The sequence below is a fragment of the Syzygium oleosum genome, unplaced genomic scaffold, assembly GCF_021117445.2.
Source record: "Syzygium oleosum isolate NSW1041296 unplaced genomic scaffold, Sole_v2.1 Sole_v2.02, whole genome shotgun sequence".
Lineage (NCBI taxonomy): Eukaryota > Viridiplantae > Streptophyta > Magnoliopsida > Myrtales > Myrtaceae > Syzygium > Syzygium oleosum.
The window spans coordinates 5,515,948-5,540,345 of record NW_026607486.1 but is presented as its reverse complement, the minus strand read 5'-3'; the positions used below and the strand labels follow the sequence as shown (position 1 = coordinate 5,540,345).

The 24,398-nt window shown below is 41.1% G+C and overlaps 3 protein-coding genes across 5 annotated transcripts; all 3 read left to right on the top strand.

The window, feature by feature from the left end:
• The first annotated feature begins 3,163 nt into the window (after positions 1-3,163).
• Positions 3,164-7,222, top strand: LOC115665629 (3-hydroxy-3-methylglutaryl-coenzyme A reductase 1-like). The gene is made up of 4 exons (XM_030587480.2): positions 3,164-4,207; positions 4,689-4,870; positions 5,862-6,208; positions 6,503-7,222. The coding sequence occupies exons 1-4, from the start codon at positions 3,252-3,254 to the stop codon at positions 6,740-6,742; spliced, it is 1,725 nt and encodes a 574-aa protein (XP_030443340.2). The 5' UTR covers positions 3,164-3,251; the 3' UTR covers positions 6,743-7,222.
• A 614-nt stretch (positions 7,223-7,836) lies between these two features.
• LOC115668342 (uncharacterized) lies at positions 7,837-11,736 on the top strand. Of its 2 annotated transcripts, none has more exons than XM_030589808.2 (4): positions 7,837-8,332; positions 8,469-8,540; positions 8,656-8,722; positions 11,504-11,736. In XM_030589808.2, exons 1-3 carry the CDS (start codon positions 8,168-8,170, stop codon positions 8,707-8,709), a joined length of 291 nt encoding a protein of 96 aa, XP_030445668.1. In that variant the 5' UTR covers positions 7,837-8,167; the 3' UTR covers positions 8,710-8,722; positions 11,504-11,736. The 2 variants fall into 2 exon arrangements, with proteins under 2 accessions (XP_030445668.1, XP_030445675.1); XM_030589815.2 differs by having other exon boundaries at positions 8,656-8,728.
• A 10,124-nt stretch (positions 11,737-21,860) lies between these two features.
• Positions 21,861-23,912, top strand: LOC115662930 (AT-hook motif nuclear-localized protein 27). Of its 2 annotated transcripts, XM_030585026.2 has the most exons (2): positions 21,861-23,278; positions 23,419-23,912. In XM_030585026.2, exons 1-2 carry the CDS (start codon positions 22,471-22,473, stop codon positions 23,421-23,423), a joined length of 813 nt encoding a protein of 270 aa, XP_030440886.1. In that variant the 5' UTR covers positions 21,861-22,470; the 3' UTR covers positions 23,424-23,912. The 2 variants fall into 2 exon arrangements, with proteins under 2 accessions (XP_030440886.1, XP_030440880.1); XM_030585020.2 differs by having other exon boundaries at positions 21,861-23,912.
• Positions 23,913-24,398: the final 486 nt, after the last annotated feature.

The following is a 24,398-nucleotide window of genomic DNA, read 5'->3' as shown; positions in this document are numbered from 1 at the left end:
ACAGATTTGCCGATAATTTGATGTTGTTATTGAAAGATTCTCCGATTAAAAGACTAGAACATCAACTAGCGAGAGCATGTTAGCGAGAGTACAATAACATGCTCTCGTCGGTGTGGAATTCTAGTAGTGGGTACGACACAGCTGTCCGCACGCGTCGTGCTCTATTTACATTTTAATTGCATACATAGCTATAACTATGCTCTTTTTGTTTGGAAGAAGAACGGTGATGCAGAGAAAATTATACACAAGTAATGACTCTATGCACTCTGGGTTGAAAAAATTATAATAACCTGCTCTCTCAAATTCTTTTTTTCTCCTTCTTAGTTTTTGTATTGATTGTGTATGCTGTAATTAGGGTTAGTACCACGAAAAATCTCAAACCGGTACACCGGTGACAAATTTAGTCGAGACCGATTTTTTTTACTAAAAAAAACCCTCGAATCGGTACATCCGTAACAAATTCACCCTAAATTACTTTCCGTTAAATTTAACTATTAAATTGTTGAGTTTGATGACATGTTACACTTGTAGGTGTATCGATTTGGAGTTTTATCTTTCGTTTATTGTCAATGTGTGGTTTTTCGTGATATTAATATAATTTAATGAAAATTAATAGAGCATAATTTTATCACAAATATATCAATTTAAAATTTTTTGTGATCAAAATATAAATTTAAAATAAATTTATTATTAATATATTAATTTAAAGTTTTTCGACATTAAGCTTGTAATTACTTTTCGTTGGGTTGGTAAAAGCGGTGAGGACGTGGTCTAGGATCCCGTCAATTGCATCGAAAGCGAAAGAGTGCTTGCTCTTTCTAGAAAAATCAAAAGCAGGCACGTCGGGATCTCGAATTTTCTGGCATTGATTTCTTGATTGACATCTCGCACCCATTAACCAAAAGTCAAGAGTTGATTAGAGAGCCCCTTTGGCTATTTTCCTTTTTAAAACGAAGAAATTACAAAAATAAAACGTAAACCTATTAAATTATTCAATTCTAAACATTTTATATGTGCAAATCGAGTTATGAAATTTTCATTTATGCCAATTGAATCTATCCGCTCAATTTTAGCCGAAAAGTGAATGCCAGTAGCGCCATATAAGATGGCCAGCACTAACATAAAACAACTTTTATAATTTTTTATGAATAAATTTTCATTTTTTCCTTTTTTCTTTCTTTTTTTTTTCTGTTTTTCCTACCAAGTTCGGCGAGGGCCGCGACCCTTGCTCGCGACTGGCGAGGATCTAGCGGCCCTCGGCTGTGACCAGCAAGGGTTGGCCTATGACTCTCATTGGGCTTGGTAGAAAAAAATCAGAAAAAAAAAATCAGAATTTTTTTAAAAAATTATTAACATCAGCGCCGGTCGTGCTCTGTAAGACGGCCGGCGTCCGTGTTAGCGATTCCGATTAAAATTGGCTGAATTTACTCAATTGGCATAATTGAAAGATTTGGGATTGAATTGGCACAAGTGAAATAGGTTTATGATTTTTTGGTAATTTCCCCTTTTAAAGACTATAGTAACCGAGGAAGTAAAAGTGCGGGAATCATTTTTTATTAAGGGTTCATTTATTTGAAGGAAAATTAGTTTCCGACTTTTCGGTAATCGGATAATGGAAAATGTTTTACATCGAGCAAAAACAACAATTTTAGACTGGGGAAAAGAACTTCCCTCTCTGGCAATAGAAAAATCGCTTTTCCTAAATCACATAACAAATGAAAACTAACCATTTATCTTGATAATAATTTTCATGGAAAACGTTTTTCTTTTTATGAAGTTTCGGTGCGTGTTTATTTCGGGAAAAATTTCATGATAAATGAAAGTAGTTTTTGAGAAATCATTTTCCAGTAAAACATTTTTCCCCTTTTTAGGTTAGGAAATTCGTTTTTCCTAACTTTAAGCATGTATATTTTCTTTGACAATAAATGGCTTTAACCAAATGTGTGAAATTCCATAAAACTAATTCGTGGAAAAATCCTTCATTTCCCCAACTTGCCAAGCAAGTGCACCTTGTGCTTAAAGGTAACGGATCCTTAAACTCATTCATCAGTCATATGAGCATTAATAATTTCTCATCCACAGTTTTATTTTCTAATAATTAAAAGCTTTTCTATTTTGCAACAAGTCCTAAAAAATCCGCGAAAAATTCGCGCCATCGCAATTCTTTGCTCCCTCTTTTAACTCGTGCATCTAAAAATATTTCATTGTTTTTGCGGGCACATAAAGTTGATTGTTAGCAATTGCATGTCTCCCATGAAATTTTACCAATTATTCAGTAAGTAAAATTTCGTTATTTTCGCCATTTCAACTTTTAAGTGTTGGGTACGCCTGTTCGTGCCTCGACCGACGGTTAATTTTTTGGAAGTCCACGAATTAGATCATATGGTCCTTCTCATATGCTGTGGACTTTCCTTTCCATTGGGATATTTGTATGTTATGCTATGCTCCTTTTGCCTCCATTTTCATGCCACCTTCGACTTTATTTTTCGGAGTGCTCCAATATAGCTCTTACCAAAAAAGAAATTCTGTATGTCAGCTTTCGAATCCTTAATGTGAAATAACACGACTCGGTTACGATGAGTTAAAAATACCATTAGAAATTTATCTTGAGTATATTTTATTTTGGAATATGACGACGTGAATTGATATGGAAAATCGACAGGATATTCGGGGTGACGTAAGCGACAAATAAATGAGAACTCGCCTGACAAGAGAATTCACAAGAGAAGTCAATATCTAATGATCATTGTTTTGTTTGTACCCATTAATAGGGAGTAAAAATTAAAGAAAATAACACCTACGTTTATGAATTTGACGTGCCAACGATTTCATACCATATATTTAACTATATTAGACCCGGTTATTATTGCTCGACAAACAGTGATTACCAATTTTTTGTAAATTATATACACAAGTATATTTTACTATTTTATACATATATTAATGATTTTTACCAGAAAAAAAGCATTCGTTTCGTAAATTCAGAAAATATACGAAAAATATTTGAATTGTATATCTAAAAATGCAAGTAATTTCCCTTTACTATATTACTAATGCAAGTAATATAGTTTCTCATTTTTTTTAATTTTTTTAATTTTTTTTTTGGTTTATCGTGTTTTTTTTTAATGTTTTCATGCCCGCGTATAAAATTCAACCTCCCGAAAGCCCAAAACGCTCCGTGACTCCCTCTCCTTCGTTCACTCGCTCCAGCTCAGTGGTAGCGAAACTTCCTTCCACCGCCGGATTCCCGGATGGACGCCCGCCGGCGGCCGCCGAAGCCACCGCTCCCCTCCGCCGCGCGCGGCGGCCCGAGCCACCGCGGCGACGAGGGAGGCTCCGCCTCGTCGTCCCGCCCCCTCGAGCCGCCGAGAGCATCGGACGCTCTCCCGCTCCCTCTGTACCTGACCAACGCGGTGTTCTTCACCCTCTTCTTCTCCGTCGCCTACTACCTCCTCCACCGGTGGCGCGACAAGATCCACGACTCCGTCCCCCTCCACGTCGTCACCCTCCCGGAGATCGCCGCCATCGTCTCCCTCGTCGCCTCCTTCATCTACCTCCTCGGCTTCTTCGGCATCGACTTCGTCCAGTCCTTCATCGCCCGCGCCTCCCACGACGCGTGGGAGGACCTCGACGACGACGTCAGCCGCGGCTTCGTCTGTACGGACATTGCGGCTCCGCTTCCGAAATCGGTCGATCCGGAGCCGGCGATTTCGGCTTTGTCCTGTGCCGAAGACGAGGAGATCGTCAAATCCGTCGTGGACGGTACGATTCCTTCGTATTCGCTAGAATCTAAGCTCAGCGACTGCAGAAGAGCGGCTTTCGTTCGGCGTGAGGCTTTGCAGAGAACGACTGGGAGGTCGCTCACTGATCTGCCCCTAGAAGGATTCGATTACGAGTCGATTTTGGGGCAATGCTGTGAACTGCCGGTCGGATACGTGCAGATTCCGGTCGGAGTTGCAGGACCATTGTTGCTCGATGGATTCAAGTATCATGTGCCCATGGCTACCACCGAAGGTTGCTTGGTGGCGAGTACGAACAGAGGCTGCAAGGCGATTTACGCGTCTGGCGGAGCGAGGAGCGTGCTGTTAAGAGACGGCATGACGAGAGCGCCCGTTGTGAGGTTCGGTGATGTGAAGAGAGCCTCGGAATTGAAGTTCTTCTTGGAGGATCCGGTCAATTTTGATACCTTGGAACTTGTGTTTAACAGGTCAGCTCATGGCTAGTTACTTCTGATTTGCTTAAATTTTTTGGCGGTCTTTCGTGCTTCAGAAATTGAGTTCTATGTCTAGTGTCTACAGTTGTGTGCTATGTATGTCTTGTCATTCTTTTATCGACTGTCCCTAGGTTGACTGACATTACTAGGTGAGTCTGCTTCTTTCAATTATGATAGTGACGAGAATCTGTTCTTGCTATCCGAGATTTTGTATTCATAACTGTTTAATATGGAGAGGGAAATCTGAGAATCATCAAACTAGTATATGACTTTCTGTTTATCGAATTTGGGATATAATCTGGACATTCTTTTGATGTAACCCATGATTTTATGATGCTTCCTTAGATAGAGGCTTGCCGTTCTATCAAATTCGACACGGTTAAGTGTGTCCTATTAGGAGAAAGCATTTCTAAATATTGCCATGTAAGGGCTTCCTTTCATGATTCTGTTTTTTTTTTTTTTTTTTGGGTGGCAGATCGAGTAGGTTTGCGAGGCTTCAGAGTATAAAGTGCTCTATTGCCGGGAAGAATCTATATATGAGGTTCAGTTGCAGCACTGGTGATGCGATGGGGATGAACATGGTCTCCAAAGGGGTTCAGAATGTCCTGGACTTCCTTCAAAATGATTTCCCAGATATGGACGTTATTGGCATCTCTGGTAAACTTCGTTTGCTCCATAGTATTTTTTTGGCATTTTCATGGACCATTTACCCCCATGTTTGCATCGGGGCTAATTTTTTCTATAAATTTGTAATTCCCAAGTTTTTTTTTTCTGGTTTTTCTTGATTTCCATACTTTCCTTGAAATACCAAACTAGGCCTAGAGAGTTAGTTATTTTTGTGTAATCATTTTCTTCTATTTGCTGGATAGTTTCTACATCGATGTTACTTCCATTCAGTGAGCTGGCGTGGAGCATCATTCTATATCTCATTAGTAAGCCCCATGTGCACATGGTTGACAGTTGACAAATGGGATTTCTTGTCTCTACATGTCAAAGTATGTCCCATAATTCATGATTATCTTCTCAATCATGAAATAGATATGGTTCCATCTTGATCTCTTGATTTCACGATGAATTGTGCCTAATGTGGTCCATTTTATTTAATTTATCTTTTCTTATAATCTTCCTGTTGCTCTTGTCCTGGCAGTGCATGCGGGCTTTCGCTCCTCCTTATAATATTTATGGCATATTAATCCATCTTCCTTTGGCTGTCTCTGAGTAGATCATGCCTGTATGTGAAGTTAAATCAGTGATGGCATTTTAAATTCAAGGGCGGTGTTACTGTTTAAGGTCTCAATTGTATACGTTTCTCTCCTTGATGAAATAATTCAATGTTACTGGCATCATTAAGGAAAATGACATGAAGGAATATTTGTCAAGTTACTACGTGACTTTGTCCTTTCTGTTTATTATCCTTTCAAGCAGCTATATGCTTGTGAAAGGAAAGAAAAATCTTTCTTGGAGCTTTCATTCTTGCAACTCCTCTTGCCTCCCCTTCCGTCCTTTCAATTTGAAAGTGTGCTATCGTTGTTAATTTCTCCAATCTGTTGCTTTCGTACTTGTAACTTTCAACAGAAGTAGTAGTACTTTTGCTGCCAAATCAGCACCTTTGTGGTTCTTCCTCGCCTTTAACGATCAACTGTGGCAGGAAACTTCTGTTCTGACAAGAAACCGGCTGCTGTGAACTGGATTGAAGGCCGGGGAAAATCAGTAGTTTGTGAAGCTCTAATAAAGGAAGATGTGGTGAAGCAGGTGCTGAAAACCAATGTAGCTGCCCTTGTAGAACTCAACATGCTTAAGAATCTCACTGGATCCGCAGTTGCTGGTGCTCTTGGTGGTTTTAATGCCCATGCAAGCAACATAGTCTCTGCAATATTTATAGCAACTGGACAGGATCCAGCTCAGAATGTCGAGAGTTCTCATTGCATCACCATGATGGAAGCTGTTAACGAGGGAAGGGATCTTCATGTATCTGTCACCATGCCTTCCATAGAGGTAGTTGAATGTCTCTCCAATATAGTTTATCCTTTCCGTTTCTATATTCGGGAACTTTGAAATGCACCCTCTTGTTTTCAGCAGAGTCACATGGGAAACTAGTTTGTATTCGAAATTTTCATTTTTGCTCTGTTTAGCAAGTATTGATTATTCCCTTTTTTGTACTTTACCATGCACTTAGTGGACTGATTGTAACGTTGTACATTTTTTTCTATATGGAAATTTAACTAAAGTGCCAGGGCGGTATTATAGTCCTTCCTTATATTTGACAATCTTAGATGCTTGTCCTTACAGGTTGGCACTGTTGGAGGTGGTACTCAGCTTGCATCTCAGTCTGCTTGCCTGAACATGCTCGGCGTCAGGGGTGCAAACAAAGAGTTCCCTGGAGCTAATGCGAGGCTCCTGGCGACCATCATAGCCGGTTCAGTTCTTGTGGGGGAGCTTTCTCTGCTGTCCGCCATCGCAGCTGGGCAGCTCGTCAAGAGCCACATGAAGTACAACAGATCGAGCAGGGATGTCACCAAAGTTTGTTGATATAGACAAAAGATCTTTAATGGCCCCAAATCAAAATAGGGAATGAGATGAAAGAAAGTCACGGAGCTGCGCCCATGTGAGATGATTCCAGGTCATAGATGCGACTTGACATGGCGGGTTCAATTATACCAACCTCTCTCCTGCCCCGCTGTGTCCTTGGGTCGTTACTGCATTTTCTTGTGACCTTGTTCTCTCTGTGACCACCAAGGTTTGTTTGATCTCATTATTCCCTGATTGCCATTTGTCGACGTCGTTGTTGTTAGTTTGTCTGGGTTTGTGTTGTATATAAACTGGGGACCAAAGGCATCCTCTAGACCGTGGATCTGTTGATCGTTTGTAACCTGGGACCAGACCGCGTAATGGTCCTAGCAGCTTTATAATTTCCTTCTCGTCATCGTCTTCTAGAGATTGAGATGTCCAGGCCAGTTTATATTATCAACGATTATTTCTTATTTAATATTTCATTTGTTCTCTACTTTAGTTCTCCATTTTTGCAGGAATAGAGATAAGGGACCAGGTCATCCATTACGTATTCAAAACGATGATGAACCTGCGATTGTTTCTGACTGGGAACTGGGTTCATCTTATTAATAGATCGGAGCATCTGTCTCGGTGAAAGTTTTCCGTTTGGTCTTTTCTTTCTTTTGTCCAAATGCTTCTAATTATGAAGCACCAAACGTGGAAGTGACCATGGGGTCGATATACCTAAATATCTACATGGACGCGGTCGATTTTAGTGCAATTCTCGACTAAGCACAATCCGCTCACGAATTTATCCTTGGGGAGCCCAAAAAGCATTTATGAAATATTGAACTAGACTATCGCATCACGAACATAAATGCGAATTGCCATGCTAATTCATATTTTTTCACTAGGATCACGTATTATTTAATTTAATCTAATCAAACCAATAAGATGTAAGGCGTAAGGCGATCTTTCCTTATTTTCTCGTCGAAGCTCACAAAAAGTTTCGAAATTTTTTTTTGGATCACGCATCCGCATCAAAGCGTACAAGTAAATTTTCCTCGTCTCTCTCGAACATTAGTAGAGTCAGTCGTCAGGAAACAAGTTTTTCTAGAGCACTTGTTTTTGCCCTCCTGGCGTAACATACACAAAATTGGGATTTTGGTTCGAATTGCATTCCACCGAGTCCCTCTGGTCAGTGAACGGGACACGTAACAGCCAAACTGAACTCAATCCGTACTTTCCATGTCGGGCCGGCGGCGTCGCGAGCGGCGTTGCTCCGCTCGGTGAACTCCTCTTCATCCCCTCCTCTCCTCTTGGCTTTCGAATCGCGACTCCGCCTCTCTTTGGCTTCGCCCGGCTATTTCGATTTTCCCCTCTTTTTCCATAACTGGCCATATAAATTCCAAAACCCTAGACAGAGAGAGAGAGAGAGAGAGAGAGAGAGAGATCTCACTCACAATGGCGAGCAGCTGGAGGAGAACGGTGGGGAACGTGAGGTCGTTCGTGAGCAACGCGACGGGCGGTCTCAGGGGCGGTGCCAACCTCGCCTCCTGGGTCGTCGCCGGAACCCTGGCCTACGTCCTCTGGGTCAAGCCATCTCGCGACCTCAAGCGCGAGCAAGAGGTTACTAGTCCTAACTTTCTGTACTCATTTCTGTCGGAGCTGTTCCCTCGATCGTTTGGCTTTTGTCGGATGTTGGAGAGGTGGTTTTTTTTCTTTTTTTTTTGAGTTTTCTAGTGTGTTCTTGTCGCGGTCGCAGGAGAGGGCGGCCATTGCGGGTTCGGACCCTTACAAGTTCGTCGATCGCACCCGGCCGATAGGTGACCCACAGGTTAGTGGTAGGTAATTTGCTTTCGATCGGTTTTAGTTGGCTTGCTATGTCGTCATTTGCTAGTGCGGATCGGTTAGTATCGTCTGCTGATGCTGATTATCGGGTCCATCCGCAGCAAAATGGTTTGATTTACGGCAGCAAGAACAGAACTGAAAAGCCGAAGGAATAGCTGGATATACAATGTATGTGTAAGTCCAAACTCTCTTATTGGGTTGTGGTTAAATGTCTTTGGATTGAAGTTTTGATGTTTGTCTGTTCTTCTCTTGATTATTCTTTGATGCTGTTGGGCATGCTGTTTGAAAATGTGACGACTTCTGCATCAACCTGTTGAGGTTACTGTCTTCTGAATCATGTCAATAACGGATGCTTAAAACTTGCATACTTGAGAAAGAAGTCCCCTGGTGTGCTTAGTTTGGCCAAAAAATAGCGTGTCTTTCCCCTAATTCCTTCCCTTATTTTTCATTTACAAGGGTTAATGCACAATTGCCGCTGTCTGTTGTGCAAGTTTATTGAGGGATTAGTTGTTGTTGGGAGGTGCTACCATGTGCATTGCGATGACGTCATACGATTATTCATTAGGAAGATCATCAGTTTCTTTACCATGCAAGCTTGGTTGTCGTTAATAACTTGCCATGTTGATGCCCGGCAGACACCGTGAACTTGGTTTATGGTTCTCCAAATCCATGATTTAGTACTCATTCATGCAAACAAATTTGCTTTGATAACATTTATTGTTTTATAACTCTGGTATGGGATCTTTACTTTCAGACTCTAAAGGCTCCCTGCGTCGATAAATCTAGTGGTAACAATGACGTCATAGGATTATTCATTAAAAAATTATCATTTTTTTAACCATGCAAGCTTGGTTATTGTTAATAACTTGTGGTGGTTTGCCCGGCAGATATCGTTTAGCCTAATTTATGGTGCTACTCATTTATCCAATCAAACATGTTTTAATAACAATTATTGTGTTATAGCTCTGGTATGGGGATCTTTAATTTTCAAACTCTAAAGGTTCCCTGCGTCGGAAAATTGATTGGTGTGCAATAAGTATTTTGGTATGTAGGTGTCGGAAGGAGGAAATCTCGTGAAGGATCTTTGAGATGTCTTCTGGATGATATGTCATTTAGATGAAAACTAGAGAGTGTTTGGTTTCACTAGAAATAGATTATCTTCGGAGAATTGTTCATTTGAATACGAAAAACCAGATCGGTTCACTAAAAGTAAAAAACTGTTTTTCCTTTATCAAAGTATATTCCTTCTCTGATGTCGAATTTTGGTGGGAAACGTATAATAAGTATCTGAATTATTAATGGATTATTCTATCATTCTCACGAAAGAGGTTTGTGGTCCAGTGGCATTAGTTGTTTGGTCACATATCTTCAATAATCATGGGTTAGAAATGAAAGGAGTGTAGTGCAAGAAATCTGTTCATTCTCGGCGATGAGATCTTTTTTTGATATATGGAAGTTGAGCAGCCAATGGAGTTAACACACAGTCCAGTTTTGGCATTAAATTTGTAGTCATAGATGTTTGGAATCTGAGACACTTTACAGATGCTATGCGATATTGTGATGCTATGTTAGAGTGGTAGGGGTGGTGAGTGAGAATTTTATCAGGGGTATTCTGCATGAGACTGGCCTGTGTCATTTATATGTAGTTAATTCTCTCTGTCATTAAAAATAACCCTCTTTTTGGCTGTCATAGATCTGTTTTCAGCTTTTGCCCGGTGTTATTTACATGCTGTTAATTTTCTCTTTTTGTTACCAATCATCATTTCTTTTGAAACCCCTTGGGTTCCTGAGGTAGATTACCATGGTAACGAGTGGTTTCGTATTCACTGGTGACTTTCACTGAATTTACTGCGAGGCCTCAGCTTTTATGCCAATTTACTTCTAGTATTGATGTCTTTGCATTAATATAAGCTGCGGTTTTGTGTGTTTATATTATTTTATGTTATTCGAAGCTCGGGTTCCGGCAAAAAGGGATGAAGGTCTTGTTGTTAATGTCGTCACTGTTGACCCTTAACAGTCAACAACTAGCTTACTGCTATAGGAAATGTCTATTTGGGCAATTTTTAAGATTGATATTACTTACATGCTTATGTTCCAACCCTCTCAACTATCAAAAAAATTTCGAACAAATAAATTCGTAGCAGCAGCGATAATTTAGAGAAACTCTTGGCCTTTTTTTATCATCATTGCTAGTGCTGTTTCAATTGTTATGGGTGCATTGGGGAATCCATTGTTAGAATATCATGTATGAAGAATGAGATGGAAGTGATTTGATTCTTTTGTGGTGATATGGAATTCTGATTATCTTAAGATGAGATGTTTTAGCCTTGATTTGCTTATGACTTCTTCCACCTTCAGCCACCTGCATTTGCTTGGAACTCATATGTAGCTTGTCTCTAAATTGTATTGCAAACTAGCGTTGTATATTTAAATAAATTAGCTCTGGCACAAATGGAGTTGATCTAAAGGTCCTTGGCTTGGCACATTTACTTCTTGCTTGATGATAATGCCTTACCCTAGAGCATGTCATCTTTACTACTGAGCAATCACTCGGATATCTAAATGTTTTGAAGTTCGTGGCTCTGAGCGGCAGGTACATGTCTGTTAGGATAACCCTTATCAAGATAATGTCATGATATGTGTCTATTCCTTTCCTAGATTGTCTGGATGGTTTATACCCTGTCGTAGTGTCAGATTAGATCACATCTAATGTCATTCATGAGTGAATCGGTCTGGTATAATGATTGGGATTATGCTGTCATGATGAGTTCTGAAGTTCAGAAACCTGTTTTTTGCTCTATTATGCTGTCATGTTGAGTTCTTGCTGATCAGTGATTTATCATTAGCTGGCGTGGCCTTTTTTTTGTCTTGGGTATCATGATCTCTCTTTATCAATTCAATGTCTCGCGAACTCTCTTGACATGAGTTTTTTCTTCTGTTCTTCCACAGGGAGGGTGCTCTCCTTTGCCCTTTGTCTCTATTTTGAAGATCCCTATCGGCACCCAGATCCCAGGATGACGAATAAGGAATGAATAAAAACTTACCATCAAATAATAATGTACATGACTTCGGAAGAATTTTGCAGGGCGAGTGATGGTTATATACATATACAGTGTTTTACCATATATTCTTAGAAAGACTCTCTCTCTCGGGATTTTTTAAATATTTTTTTTATTCTTGTATTTTCTTTTCGGCTATATATACCTTTCGCGAATTTCACTCAAAGGAACCAAACGAGAGAGGGGGGGACGTCATCTTATCGTAGCTTGTCGAAGCTTTTGGATCTGATTGGACATGGGGGTGTGCGGGGGGCTGCACCGAACGGCGCCCATGACACGTTCACGTGGGCGGATGGGCCCGGACCGCCTCGGGCCCGAATCCACGGTATTCGATGCTTTCCTCCCTCCACGTTTTCCTCCTTTAATTGGCCCTTGTCCCCAGCCACTTGCTTGTCCAAGTTGGACCGGCTTTTGCCCCAACGTGAGCTCGCCCTCTCCTCTCTCGCCACGTGTTGTCCCTGTCCTCCCCGGTGGGGTCGCCAGCCTTCCGCTAGATCGGAGAATGAAAATCGACCGGAACGACGAAAACGGGTGCGCGGAACGATCTCGTTACCGAAATCGAATCCGCTCTTTTCCAATTTGAGATCAGTAGAACGATCTCGATAGTCCAGTTTTTCTAGGCTTCCATGAGCATCTTAGACGGCCCTGATATTGTCTTTGAGCAAACGCCATCGGCATGTGCCTACGGACTAATCTTGTCACCTTTTTTCTTGTGTGAAGTAAAAAGAGCGGCCGACGCAAAGACTTGTGGACAGCAACTCCCCGTTCATGATTGTCCCGCTTTGCATATTCAGCGAATGTAGAGAGAAGGCGACCACCCTGATATCCCACTAGCTTGAGTAATGCCAATCACGAGATTAGGTAAGGGTCAACCCAGAAAATTCAGAAAAAAGGGAAGAAGAAAGTATTAAACCCCGTTTTATCCGAAGTGAATGGCTGGTGTTTGTCAAGGCGATGGCGACTGATGGAGATTTGTGGTAGAAATGTGACAAGTTTAACTGGGGGTCGGTGTAGACCATTTGGCCCCTGGTTCGTGGGGCCCTCTCCTCCTTTTTCAATAAAGAAACTAATGATAATAATAATTTAATAAAGCCCCCCCCCCCCCCCCCCCCCTCTCAACTTAATCATATTCTTTGTTTTAATCGATAACTAGGGGTGGGCTAATGGAGCTTAGCGACCTTTCGCAAGCTTACATTATTTGGTTTGTGGTCCCCCCTCGTCAGGGAGTGGTGACTTTTTCTTTATGGGGGGCCGATGCCCCACTGAAATTCCCCGCAATATGATATTACCGTGAAATCCCATCCGCCCATTTATTTAAGGGCCAAAAGATGGCCTCGGATGGTCACGATGAAACGGAATCTCTTTTATAATGCTCGCTGTACGAAGGCAGATTAAAATAACCCCATGACTTAAGAGCACCATCACTGCCCCCTCTATTCTCTTTGCAATGGACATATCCCATTTGAATTAGATTCGCACACATTCAGTACAGCACCTTCTATTAGCGAAACCGGTTGGTTTTCCTATCTGTACGGCGAGTTTCCAACTACCCAACGATTGCAAAGACGCTGTTAGCGTCCCGAATATTTTGGTATAGAAGATGTAGTCGAGATTACAACGTATGCTCCTGTTTCGCCGGAAATGTCCCCGCGACGAAATATAATTCACCGAACGCTCGTTCTTCGGCTTTTAATGAGAGGAGGCCGGGTTCCGTGGCGACTCCGGACAGGAAATATCCAGGCGGACAAGAAATTACTGCGAACTTTTACTTCGAACTTTGAACCGGACTGTACGTACAAACCGTGCCGAAATTTAATCGACGACAGAGCTTGAATATACAGCCACACATGTACACAAAGATGTAACGCCGGAATTTAATCGACGACGTAACACCCGGGATAGAGATACACGCCAAAATTTAATCGACGGCGTGAATCGGAAAGCTACAGCTAAGGAAAAGTAAAGTGTGGTACAGGAAAGTAAAGATAATTGAAAGATAACATGTTGTTTGATTTGTCAGGGGGCGTCTCCAGTAGATGGCCGGTGATATTTATAATGGTTGTGTGGTAACTGCTTCTTAACAGATTTCAACAGTTGTGCCCATGTTCTTCTATTCCGAAAATCTTGTCTTCATGTCCATGTGATGCCATGATCCTACTTTTAAGATAACTGTCCCACGATCTTGTCTACAAGTGATAACTGCCTCATGATCATGCTTTCAAGGAACTGTTCCCTCAATAAATACATGTATGCTCCTTAGTGGTTTCCAATAGTTACGTTGAGTCCACTATCTTGACGGTTTATTCGACTCCACTACGTTGGCGGTTGCTTCAACCCCACTATGTTGACGATTACTTCTTCGACAGTTGTATTCGAGATTATCGACTCCACTTTTTGTCGATTCTTTCAAGTTAGCAATTCTTCATTGAAGTATTTATTAATTTCCGCATCCTGACCAGTCACGACCGTCGATTTCCTTTTAACTTTGACAACTCTACAGTGATTTTCTGAGAAAACCCAAAACATAAAAGTTGTAGATCCAGGAGTCTTCGTTCTTTTGGCTTTGAAATCAGGTCAATCCGATCTGTCTCGACGAAGTTATGACCATATTCCCGAACTAGCGGAGAACTGAAATTTTCGCATCCTGACCAGTCACGACCGTCGACTTCCTTTTAACGTCGACAGCTCTACAGTGATTTTCTGAGAAAACTCAAAACATAAAAGTTGTAGGTCCAGGAATATTCGTTCTTTTGGATTTGGACCCAGGTCAATCCGATTTGTGTCGACTAAGTTATGACCATTTTCCCGAACTAGCACAGAACTGAAATTTTCGCATCCTGACCCGTCACGACCATCAACTTCCTTTTAACGTCGACAGCTGTACAGTGATTTAATGAGAAAACTCAAAACAGAAAAGTTGTAGGTCGAGGAGTCTTCGTTCTTTTGGCTTTGGACCCAGGTCAATCCGATTAGTGTCAACTAAGTTATGACCATTTTCCCGAATTGGCGCAGAACTGAAATTTCTGCTCGTTTTCCCGTTCTTGTCGATAATACCCAAAAATTGGTCATCTTTGGGCGTAAACATATACACATGACACATGTCTCTGTCATGTGTCCCTTGATGATTTTTGGTTCAAACACTCATTGACCACAACTAAACCATCATTGATGCACTAAATGGATATCACTTTCTACAATCGTTGACGACAGGAAGCGTAATTCATGCCTCTGTCATGTATTTCCCATGTTGACAAGCTGGCCATTTTTTGGTGTCGACAACTCCACGTCCTAATTATTATTGGCCGCTACATAAGTAGTCGACTTCACATGCATTCATTAACAACTTGCGTTAAGTTAATTGCGCGTCTTGAGATATCATATATCACTCGATGTTTTCCCGTTAATCATTATTAATTTGCTAATCACCGTATTTTAAAGTTCAAGGGCGTGATTAAATTAAGAACTAGATGTTAGATACTAGGAAACTTGATTGGCTGTAAACCTCAGAAGAAGAACAGTGGTCAGATATAAGTAACTGTGAGTATAATCATTTGTACATATATATCATGATAAGTGCATAAACAATATCATTGTGTCGATCTCACCTGAACTACTCCTTATCTAATCCAGTGGAATTTAATAAAGACCGATTCACGGTTCTTTCTCCTAAATTAATACACATTAGTTGTTATAATGAACATACTTGAGGTGGCCCAGTTTTCTGCCTAAAATAATAACAACTCCTAAGGATATGTTTTATTGTCAATGAGGGTTTTCCGGTGGCAAGGGAGCTTTTTGGAGTTACATTGGCATTTGTTTTATTAAGGAAAAATGACACAAATGATCCTTGAACTTTGGTTCAACGTGCAATATCGTCCATAGTGTTTTAATTTGTTTAATGCGGTCCCTGAACTATGGCCCAACGTGCAATATCGTCCCTGGACTTTTAATTTGTTCAATGTGGTCCTTAAACTATTGGTAAATGTTTAATCTAGTCCCTCGACTATATGAAGATGTTTATCGTCAATCCAGGTGAACGAAATCAACCGTGTGGCTTCCAATCCCCGGTGGACCGAAAAAAACAAGTTAGACGTGGATTGTCCACGTGAAATATTCATCTCAAATGAGTAAAAAGTAATTTCCATGAGGAATATTCGAAGTCCCTAATTTGTTTCTTTCCCTTTCTAAAGTAGATGCTGACATTACATGCCATTAATTCAAGTTAACAGAATCTATCGTGTGGCTTCCAATCCCATAGTGGACAAAAATAAAGTTACACATGGATTGTCCACGTGAAATATTCATCTCAAATGAGGAAAAAGAAATTTTTACGTGGAATATTAGATGTCCCCAATTTGTTTCTTTCATTTTCTAACGCAGATGGATAAAAGGATGGACATATTCATTAATCATTTTTAAAAATCCGACTCGATACACAATAATCTAAGTCATCAAATAAAGTTTGATTCGTCATTCGAGTAAGTAGAAGGACTACCTTGAATATCTATCAATAGTTCACGAACTATCTTGAACAAATTAAAAATTAAAGGACGACCGTTGCGTGTTGGATCACAATTCAGAAATCACCATTCGTGTTATCATCCTTTTTACTATCGACCATAGCTTCCACGCACGTGCCCGTCTTTTTCTTTTGTCCGGTCACGAATTTTCCAACCAATAATGCAAAGACAGCACTAAACCACTGATTTTTCTCCCTAAACCACCATCAAAACCGCTCAAGATTATTGAGGAAGAGACACCGTGACTTTCCTTAACTGGATAAAACCAAATCGAGATCTTCATTCTCATAGAGATCGAGCTCAGCAAGATCTTTTACTTTGAATAAAACTAGATCATGTCTCTAAAGCCGGTCTCCTGGGTTCTTCAGCTGTCCAAAATTCCTCTGGAAGTGCAGAAATCAAGGGGCGGTTTCGTATGCGAATTGAACGGGATTTGAGAACGGAGGGACCCATCCGTTCGTCGCCAAAACCCCAACATGTGCTTCAAATCTTTTGCTTGGTGTGCAGTGGAGCGAAGGAATGGACGTGCACGATGCTTTCTCTTTTTGAATCGAGCGTTCCCGGGTCGCTGTCGCCGGGTCGAGGGGGACACACACGAGCACAGCACCAGCACCAGCACCGAGTGAGCGGTGGGGACCCCGCGGCGGTGGACTAAGCAAACCTTGCGATTTGACGTGCCATTTGGCACGTACTGCGCCACGTCAGCCCCAATGGAGATGGAGATGGGGAGCCCCACCCCCAGAAACTCAACTTGGGTGGGGATTGGATGCTGACATTACATGTCATTGACGGAAATAGGGAGCATTGGCTAATCACCTACCTAGTGCTTAATTTGATACCCCCCTCCATCAATGAAGATAAAAATATCATGAAAGCACGAGACTTGAAATGTGACATCATCACCCCATAGATTCTTATTGATAGAAGAAGAACGGGCTTTCTCACAAAGTTTTTCAACTTTCTTTTAGACAACAAATTATCCTTTTAGATTCATTTAATGTTACGCACGAAAAAAGTCAAAATATACGGTGATTATTATTACGTGGTAATCGTCTTTTTACATAAGTCGACTCGTTAATTTCATCGACATGTCGACGGGCGTCTGCATGAGCGTAGCTCTCTTTGAAGACGCCTTTGCCATAAAGTTATGCATTATGTTGACGGATGTCTCCGGCTGACGATGCTCGCCAAGTTCATTACCCTAATGCTTGGTTTATAAGCTACTTGGTGATGAGATGGTGGCTTCGAGACTTGATCGATCGTACGTTTGGGTCTTGTTTAGGCATGACAGTCACGTTGGAGAAGAGTACTTGTTCCTAGTCAAACTATGCACTCGATCGATCACGAGTTGAAAGCATTTTCAAGACCTATCACCAGACCTAAAAAGAAGTTAAAATGGAATTATTTATATAAGGAATTATTCACCGATTAGTTTAATATTATTTCGCATCGAAAGAAGACTACCTTCATTTTTGTTCTTTTTTGGTGAGCCTTCCGACGTCGCGTCCATTTGCACGGCTGCTGTGTGAAGATGCCACGGCCAGAAAAGTCGTGCACGTTTAGATGGATCGATAACCCTAGCCAGCTAATAATTATGTGCTTTGCTGCAATTTGATATTTGCATGGTTGAGTTGTGATGTGATTGGAGTCCCTTTCCAATCCGTCAAAATTAGCTTTGGTAGGATCCCCCTATCCAGTCATTAGACATTCTAGTCAACTACTTTGGACAGAATCGCGTAAGTACAAACTTCACATGATTAATACCAATATATTCTATTCATCCTCAGTAAAAAAAATAAAAAACAGAGACTCCATGAAATACTCAATTTAAAGAAAAAAACTACAAGTAGATTCTCATCGTATGCATGAGGGCAAAACTCACATCAGAGCAAGTTTGTCCATAACGACGAAACAGAAGTATATAGTTCTTTAACATTTTGCGACGACAAAATTATCTACACATGGTTGGTGATAAGAAAACAAGTGTTTCTCAAGAACTTCGATTGGCATTCGGCATCTTATCTGAAGCTGCAGTGCGTTTCCTTCCATATTAGTCAAGTGTAAACCTAACCCAAGTCTTCATGTAAAAAGTTCCAAGATGAAAAGCTTACCCAACTTAACCCTAGACACTGCATGATTAACAAGTTTCGCTTGTCCTGCATCCTGTATCCCAAATCATCACTCGCCAGGAAGTGAACACATGATACCCCAGAGAGGACATGCATGCAAAGTGGAGCAACTTAATCGCTTAAAAAACGAAGACATCTCTTCCCCACCACTCAATCAATCAAACTTAACCCTTGGAAAGATGGGAAGGGCACTTCGTGCAGTATTAGTGTAGCCGCAATGCTTAAAATCTGGTGAAAGCATCAATCAGTATCTGCTGTGTGCGTCACAGTACAGATAGTGGGCTGCGAACAAATTGGTTGAACAGAAGAAAATGCCATTCAAGGCAAAAATCTAATCAGTCACTCACTGTCGACCACATTGGCAACTTGACCCTGACAGTATTGTTCCGGATTGAATGAAAGAAAATTTTTCCAGAGATTGGAGTCTTTTGGATTCTCCACATGTTTTGGTGGGCGGTGGTGCGTCACACCGATACTGTTCCGTGCATGGACGTCCCACTCTCCCGGCCTCCATAATTCTGCGGATGGGGTTGTTGCAACCCGTCGTGTCCTTGCGGGTCCTTTTGGCGACAACGGGAAACTAGGGTTTCTCTCTTCTTTTTCTCTTTCTTTACCTGAATTTGTCATGCCATAAGTATCTCCTTCAAATTTGACCAAGTGGGTTATCTAAGTAAAACCCAGGAGTGATTCGAGATTATTGACTAAGGCTTCTTCTGTTTCACGATGGTTTGAAATATTTTTCTTCAAATAATCGCTCTGTATCATTTAAAACAATTAATCAATAATTTTTATTTTCATTATCAACAAATGTTTATGTTGAATATTTTTAGTGGACAATAAATATATTTTTCTTTCATTCGTTCTTATATATAAGCGATGCGAGCGATCATTTAAAAAAAATATTTTTCAAATTATTTATTTTCGGCGAAATAAAGGCACCCTAAAGTATCCCATAGTAAATTTACCGCGAAATCATCCATAAATGGTGTCGAGGAATAATGGAGAGTATTCAACGCGACTATTCAACTTCATGATTACATGGCTTGGTTCGAGTAATAATTACGTGTTATTTCTTGAGAAGATTTACGAGCATCCCATTCGTAGATGATCATGTTTCTTTAGATACTAAGTTTTTTAAGGACTATAGGTACGGCAAAGAAAATTTCAGCTTGCAATTTAAGAGCTTGACGTGTTGAATTCACAGTTCTCAAGTTTATTAGCTTGTATCCATATATTGATCGACAATAACGACATAAACTCATTTTCTTATGATTAACACTGCTGTTATTATTATTATGCCCTTCATTATTTCTTTGTGCTCTTCTATTTTCCTTTTTTCCTTTTTTTCTGGTTGCTGCATCTGTGATGTAGTGCATGATTATTTGACGACGGAAGTTGCCGCCAAAGACGCGCGGGATTTAAGCCAGAGGGGCGGGTCGGGAGTCGGGGAGGGGGGCGGGGGAGAGAGATAAGGTTGACCAAGTTCCGATGCTCCCCCGACATCCTCCACGTGGTCTGACACGTCCTCCCCCTCTGACCTTTTGACCTCACGTGCCCCTCCCCCCGGGGGGCACGCACGTGCGCGTGCCGGGACCGTGTCAGCTCAAGGTTCAAAAGTCTCCAGCGAAATCGGGCTTTCGCTCACTCCATCGCCAAAGAAAATGGAAGAAAAAGGAAACGTTCATCAGCGCACGGAAACTCATCTCATATCTGTGCCTATCACATCATCGTATGATGCTGTTCTTTCCAATACAATGCACGCCACGAAGCAAAGGTTAGTTGTGAACCCTGATCGCTTGGCCAAAACTGATGCGTGTGCGCCCGCAAAAACACGTTTTGACGATTCTTCGGATTGTGTGAAGGAAGAGAATGGAGATCCGTCGTCATTGCGTGGAACGATCGAGACATTTGTGTCCGAACGAAGTGCGAGGTCGCGCACGCGATCCCTCTCCTCCTTCTCCTGAGTCCTCGACGTGCTGCGCTTGCTTTTGTTCGAATGAGAAAGGATAAGACTTGTACAAGAATTCGATCAACTTTAGTATCATATATTCAAATTTCACCATATTACTAAAAATTGTTTATATATATATTATGCGTAGCTAGCAACCATTATGTCTAATGTTAAAGTGTTAATACTACAAAAAATCCCAAATTATGTTCATTGTGACAGAAATACCCCGAACATTTTTTTTGTGTCACTAAAAACCTTATAACTTTCCCATTGTGATACGAACCCCCCGAACTTTTTTTTTTGTGTCGTAAAAAACCTCGAAGTTATACCAATGTGACAAATATACCCTAGATGGAGCTGAAATAGAGAGTATATATGTCACACATGTATAAGTTTGGATTTTTTCCTGATACAAAAAAAAGTTGAGGGTATTTGTATCACGGTGAGAAAGTTTAGGGTTTTTGGGGAAACAAAAACAATTTTGGGGTATTAGTATCATAGTGGGCATAATTTAAAATTTTTTTGTGGTATTTGCTCATGTATTAAATAGAGCTATTCGCGAAGGATGATGGTAAAGTTTTATGAAAATCATGTGCTGTTGAGGAGGAGGTAAATTTCATGTAAAATCATTTGTATATGTCCCATACGTGCAAAAAGTAGACAAGTTCCAAACCGGGCGCATGGAAAGCATCATTCGTCTTTTTTTTTGTGGAGGTTTTTTAATCATTGGATCCGCATGTGTATGTTGATGAACAAGAAATGCCACAAAATGTGCCCATAATTTGCCTAAAGGAAGGGTCTATTAAGAGTGAATTTCACATACGATAAAATGTTGCTTAAATATTCTGATCCGTGAAAGATATCTTCTAACCTCTATCGCGAAAAAGAAAAAAATTGAGTTGAGAACATGAAACTGAGTTGAACTCGAATTGATATTTTTCAGCTGTCCGATGTCATTCTGTTCAATGCGGTGTGTTGAGTTTGTCTTTACATATCTGATTAATTATAACCTTCTGGGTGATTTGGATACACTAATTCCACAACTAATCTAAACTAGCAATTGATAATAACAGCTCAAACATTTGTGGGAGCTTTCATTATTAATAACATCATCAAAACACATATATACTTTCATTAAATAATTAAATTCCATGTGTGCTATAAAAGAACATTTTATCAGATTCGTTTCCCATTATGTCACTCGGGTTAGGTTTTTGTTAATTTTACCAAAAAATAAAAACTAGTCATTTTATTTTGGGTCATATATGTCTAGGGCTTATATTATATATGCTCATGATCTCTTTTGCGCAAGCTCGTAAGAAACTTGCTTTAAAAAAGATAATGATAATCCAGACGAATAATTAATTGCTACAAATTGAACCTACTCTTGAGCGTGGACGAATGAACGCTATGTGCTCTTTACAAAAGATTTTGATTTGTCGTTTGTTTGACCTTGATAAAATTCTTGGATTCCACCATTTTCTCATCGTCATACTTTTATTATATTTGGTTTCATTAATTTTTCAATTCGATAATATTTTCTCATTTCCCAACATATTTAAGCGCGTGGATCCTCATAAACAAATCATTTATACTCACCTTCTTCCTTTTTCTTTTTTGCTCTCTCTCTCTCTCTCTCTCTCTCTCTCTTCTCTACTTTCTATTCTCCTCTCCTTCTCTCTCTCTCTCTCTCTCTCTCTCTCTCTCTCTCCCGCAGCAGCACTGCGGAGAAAATTCACGGACAAATCTGCTCTCTTCGGCTTCTTCCTTCATCTTCAAGGCTCTCTTATTCTTGCCTCTTGTTTTCTGGGTCGCTCCACATAAACTCTGATCGGCTTCTTTCTTGGTTAGTTCTCTCAAGATCTTGCTGGAAAAATAAGAATCCATCGTTCAAGAAAAGAGTAACCCTTTGAAGATTTCTCTCAAGCCTTGCTAGGTTTCCGTTGGCTCATCATATCCTGGTCTGCCAGAAAGCAAGTTACGCATACATATCGGTAGGATCGCTCTTGTTGCAGCAATCTTTCTGTCTGCTGTTCATTGGGTGATTCGAATGTGAATGCAGTCGTTTTGCCGATCGATTCTCTTTGTGAAGTACATATAATTCAAGCTCAGGCAAGTTCATACACACATATAAAACCAGCAACTAATTGCTACCGGTAAGCCAACTTCCGAAAATCATGTGTTTTTCGACGTGGATTTGAAGGGGAAAAAAGTGATTTCTTTTGTCTAAGGGAATTCAAGAAGAGTGGATGTGGGTATGATGGCAGGTTTTGAGCCAAACCCGAACTCTCGCTACTTCCACCAACTCTTGAGACCTGAACTGCACCTTCAGAGACCCTCCTCGATCCCTCCACAACACTCTGATCCCAAAGACTCGCCCCAAAACGACCCCAAGTCCACCGACAGCGAGGGCGGCACCAATAGCGGCTCCGGCGGCCCCACGCGCCGCCCTAGAGGCCGCCCTCCCGGTTCCAAGAACAAGGCGAAGCCTCCGATCATCGTCACGCGAGACAGCCCGAACGCCCTCCGGTCACACGTCCTTGAAGTTTCTTCAGGTTCAGACATCGTCGAGAGCGTGACCAATTACGCCCGCCAGAGGGGTAGAGGCATCTGCGTGCTCAGCGGCGGGGGGACTGTGGCAAATGTCACTCTCCGGCAGCCGGCAGCCCCCACCGGGAGCGTGGTGACACTGCACGGGAGGTTCGAGATACTATCCCTCACGGGAACGGTGCTACCGCCCCCCGCGCCACCCGGAGCGGGCGGGTTGTCGATATTCTTGTCGGGCGGCCAGGGGCAGGTAGTGGGAGGGAGCGTGGTGGGTCAGCTGGTGGCATCTGGGCCGGTGGTTTTGATGGCTGCATCCTTCGCTAATGCTGTTTTTGAGAGGTTGCCAATCGAAGAAGACGACGGGGCCATCCAAGTCCAACAGACGGCATCTCAGTCGTCAGGTGTCACCGGAGGTGGACAGGCGGGCGATGGGAGCGGAGCAGGTGGCGGCGGCGGCATCGGAGGCGGAGCCGGTGTTGGTGTTCCAATGTTTAATGTGGGAAACTTCCCATTTTCAGGTGATCAGTTGTTTGGATGGGGAGGAAATGCTGCTAGGCCTCCATTTTAGCTTGAGTTATTTTTGAGCTATATCAAGGGCTGACCTCGATGAGGTTGTTGGCAGCTAGTGTTATAACTATAATTTATCAATGATTATCAGTGTGACATGGAGTAAATTATGAAATCAGGTCTTCTCTCTCTCAATGCTCCATGAAGGAGAATTTAGGAGGAGATTTGAGGGGAAAAACAAAAAATTCATTTCTTGGAGAAGGCCTTGGAGTTATAGGATGATGAAAATGAAGAGAACCCCACTGCTGATTTTGGAGAGATTAATCTTCACTCTTGGGGTAAGTTCATCTGCAGACTCATCAACCCATCTGTGGGATTTTCTCTTCATGTTTTATTCACGCTCTCTCGGCTTCTGATGATCCTTTTTCAAGGGGTTGAAATGATTTTGCTAGTTGTGAATGTAAAAAGTGATATAAGATATGCACATTTTCTAGGGTATATGATAGCGTTCCTATCGCTTGTGCAGTACTTGGTTTGCCTGACATCGAGAATGCTTCTATAATGTATTGCAATTATTTAACAAGGATAGACATGAGCATTGGCAAGTGGGATGAGCACTATATAATATGAAGTTTTTCTTCTTCATTACCATTCTGTTGATTTTATGATTGGAAGTAATTTATCCCGAGCATAGACACAAATTACAAGTTGTTTTCGTGGTGCTTCAATATTATAATTTCATCTTTGATTTGGTGGCTCTGGTTAATTAGTTGATTAATTAAAGAAGCTGCAGAAGCAAAATATAAGTTTGTTTCTCATCTCTTATATTAGAGATAAGATAAAGCCTAGTTCTGATTGTTAGAGAAAATTATGGGAAACTTCAAGTACCATCCAAACCTCCTGATCTTTTGTATGTTGAGTGGCTTACAAACGCTGCGTAATACGAAGGTTAATTGTTTGAATTCTGAGAAGGAAGTTCTCTTTGTCAGCTACAAATGAAGTTGAAGGGTTTTTTAGGAAGCATTGAAACTCACTATATTAAGCGCAATCCAGATAAACTCTATCAGACTTGATTTGCTAATTAAGGGGGTACAATCTACACGAATGATTAATGATCAAGTGAGACGTTCC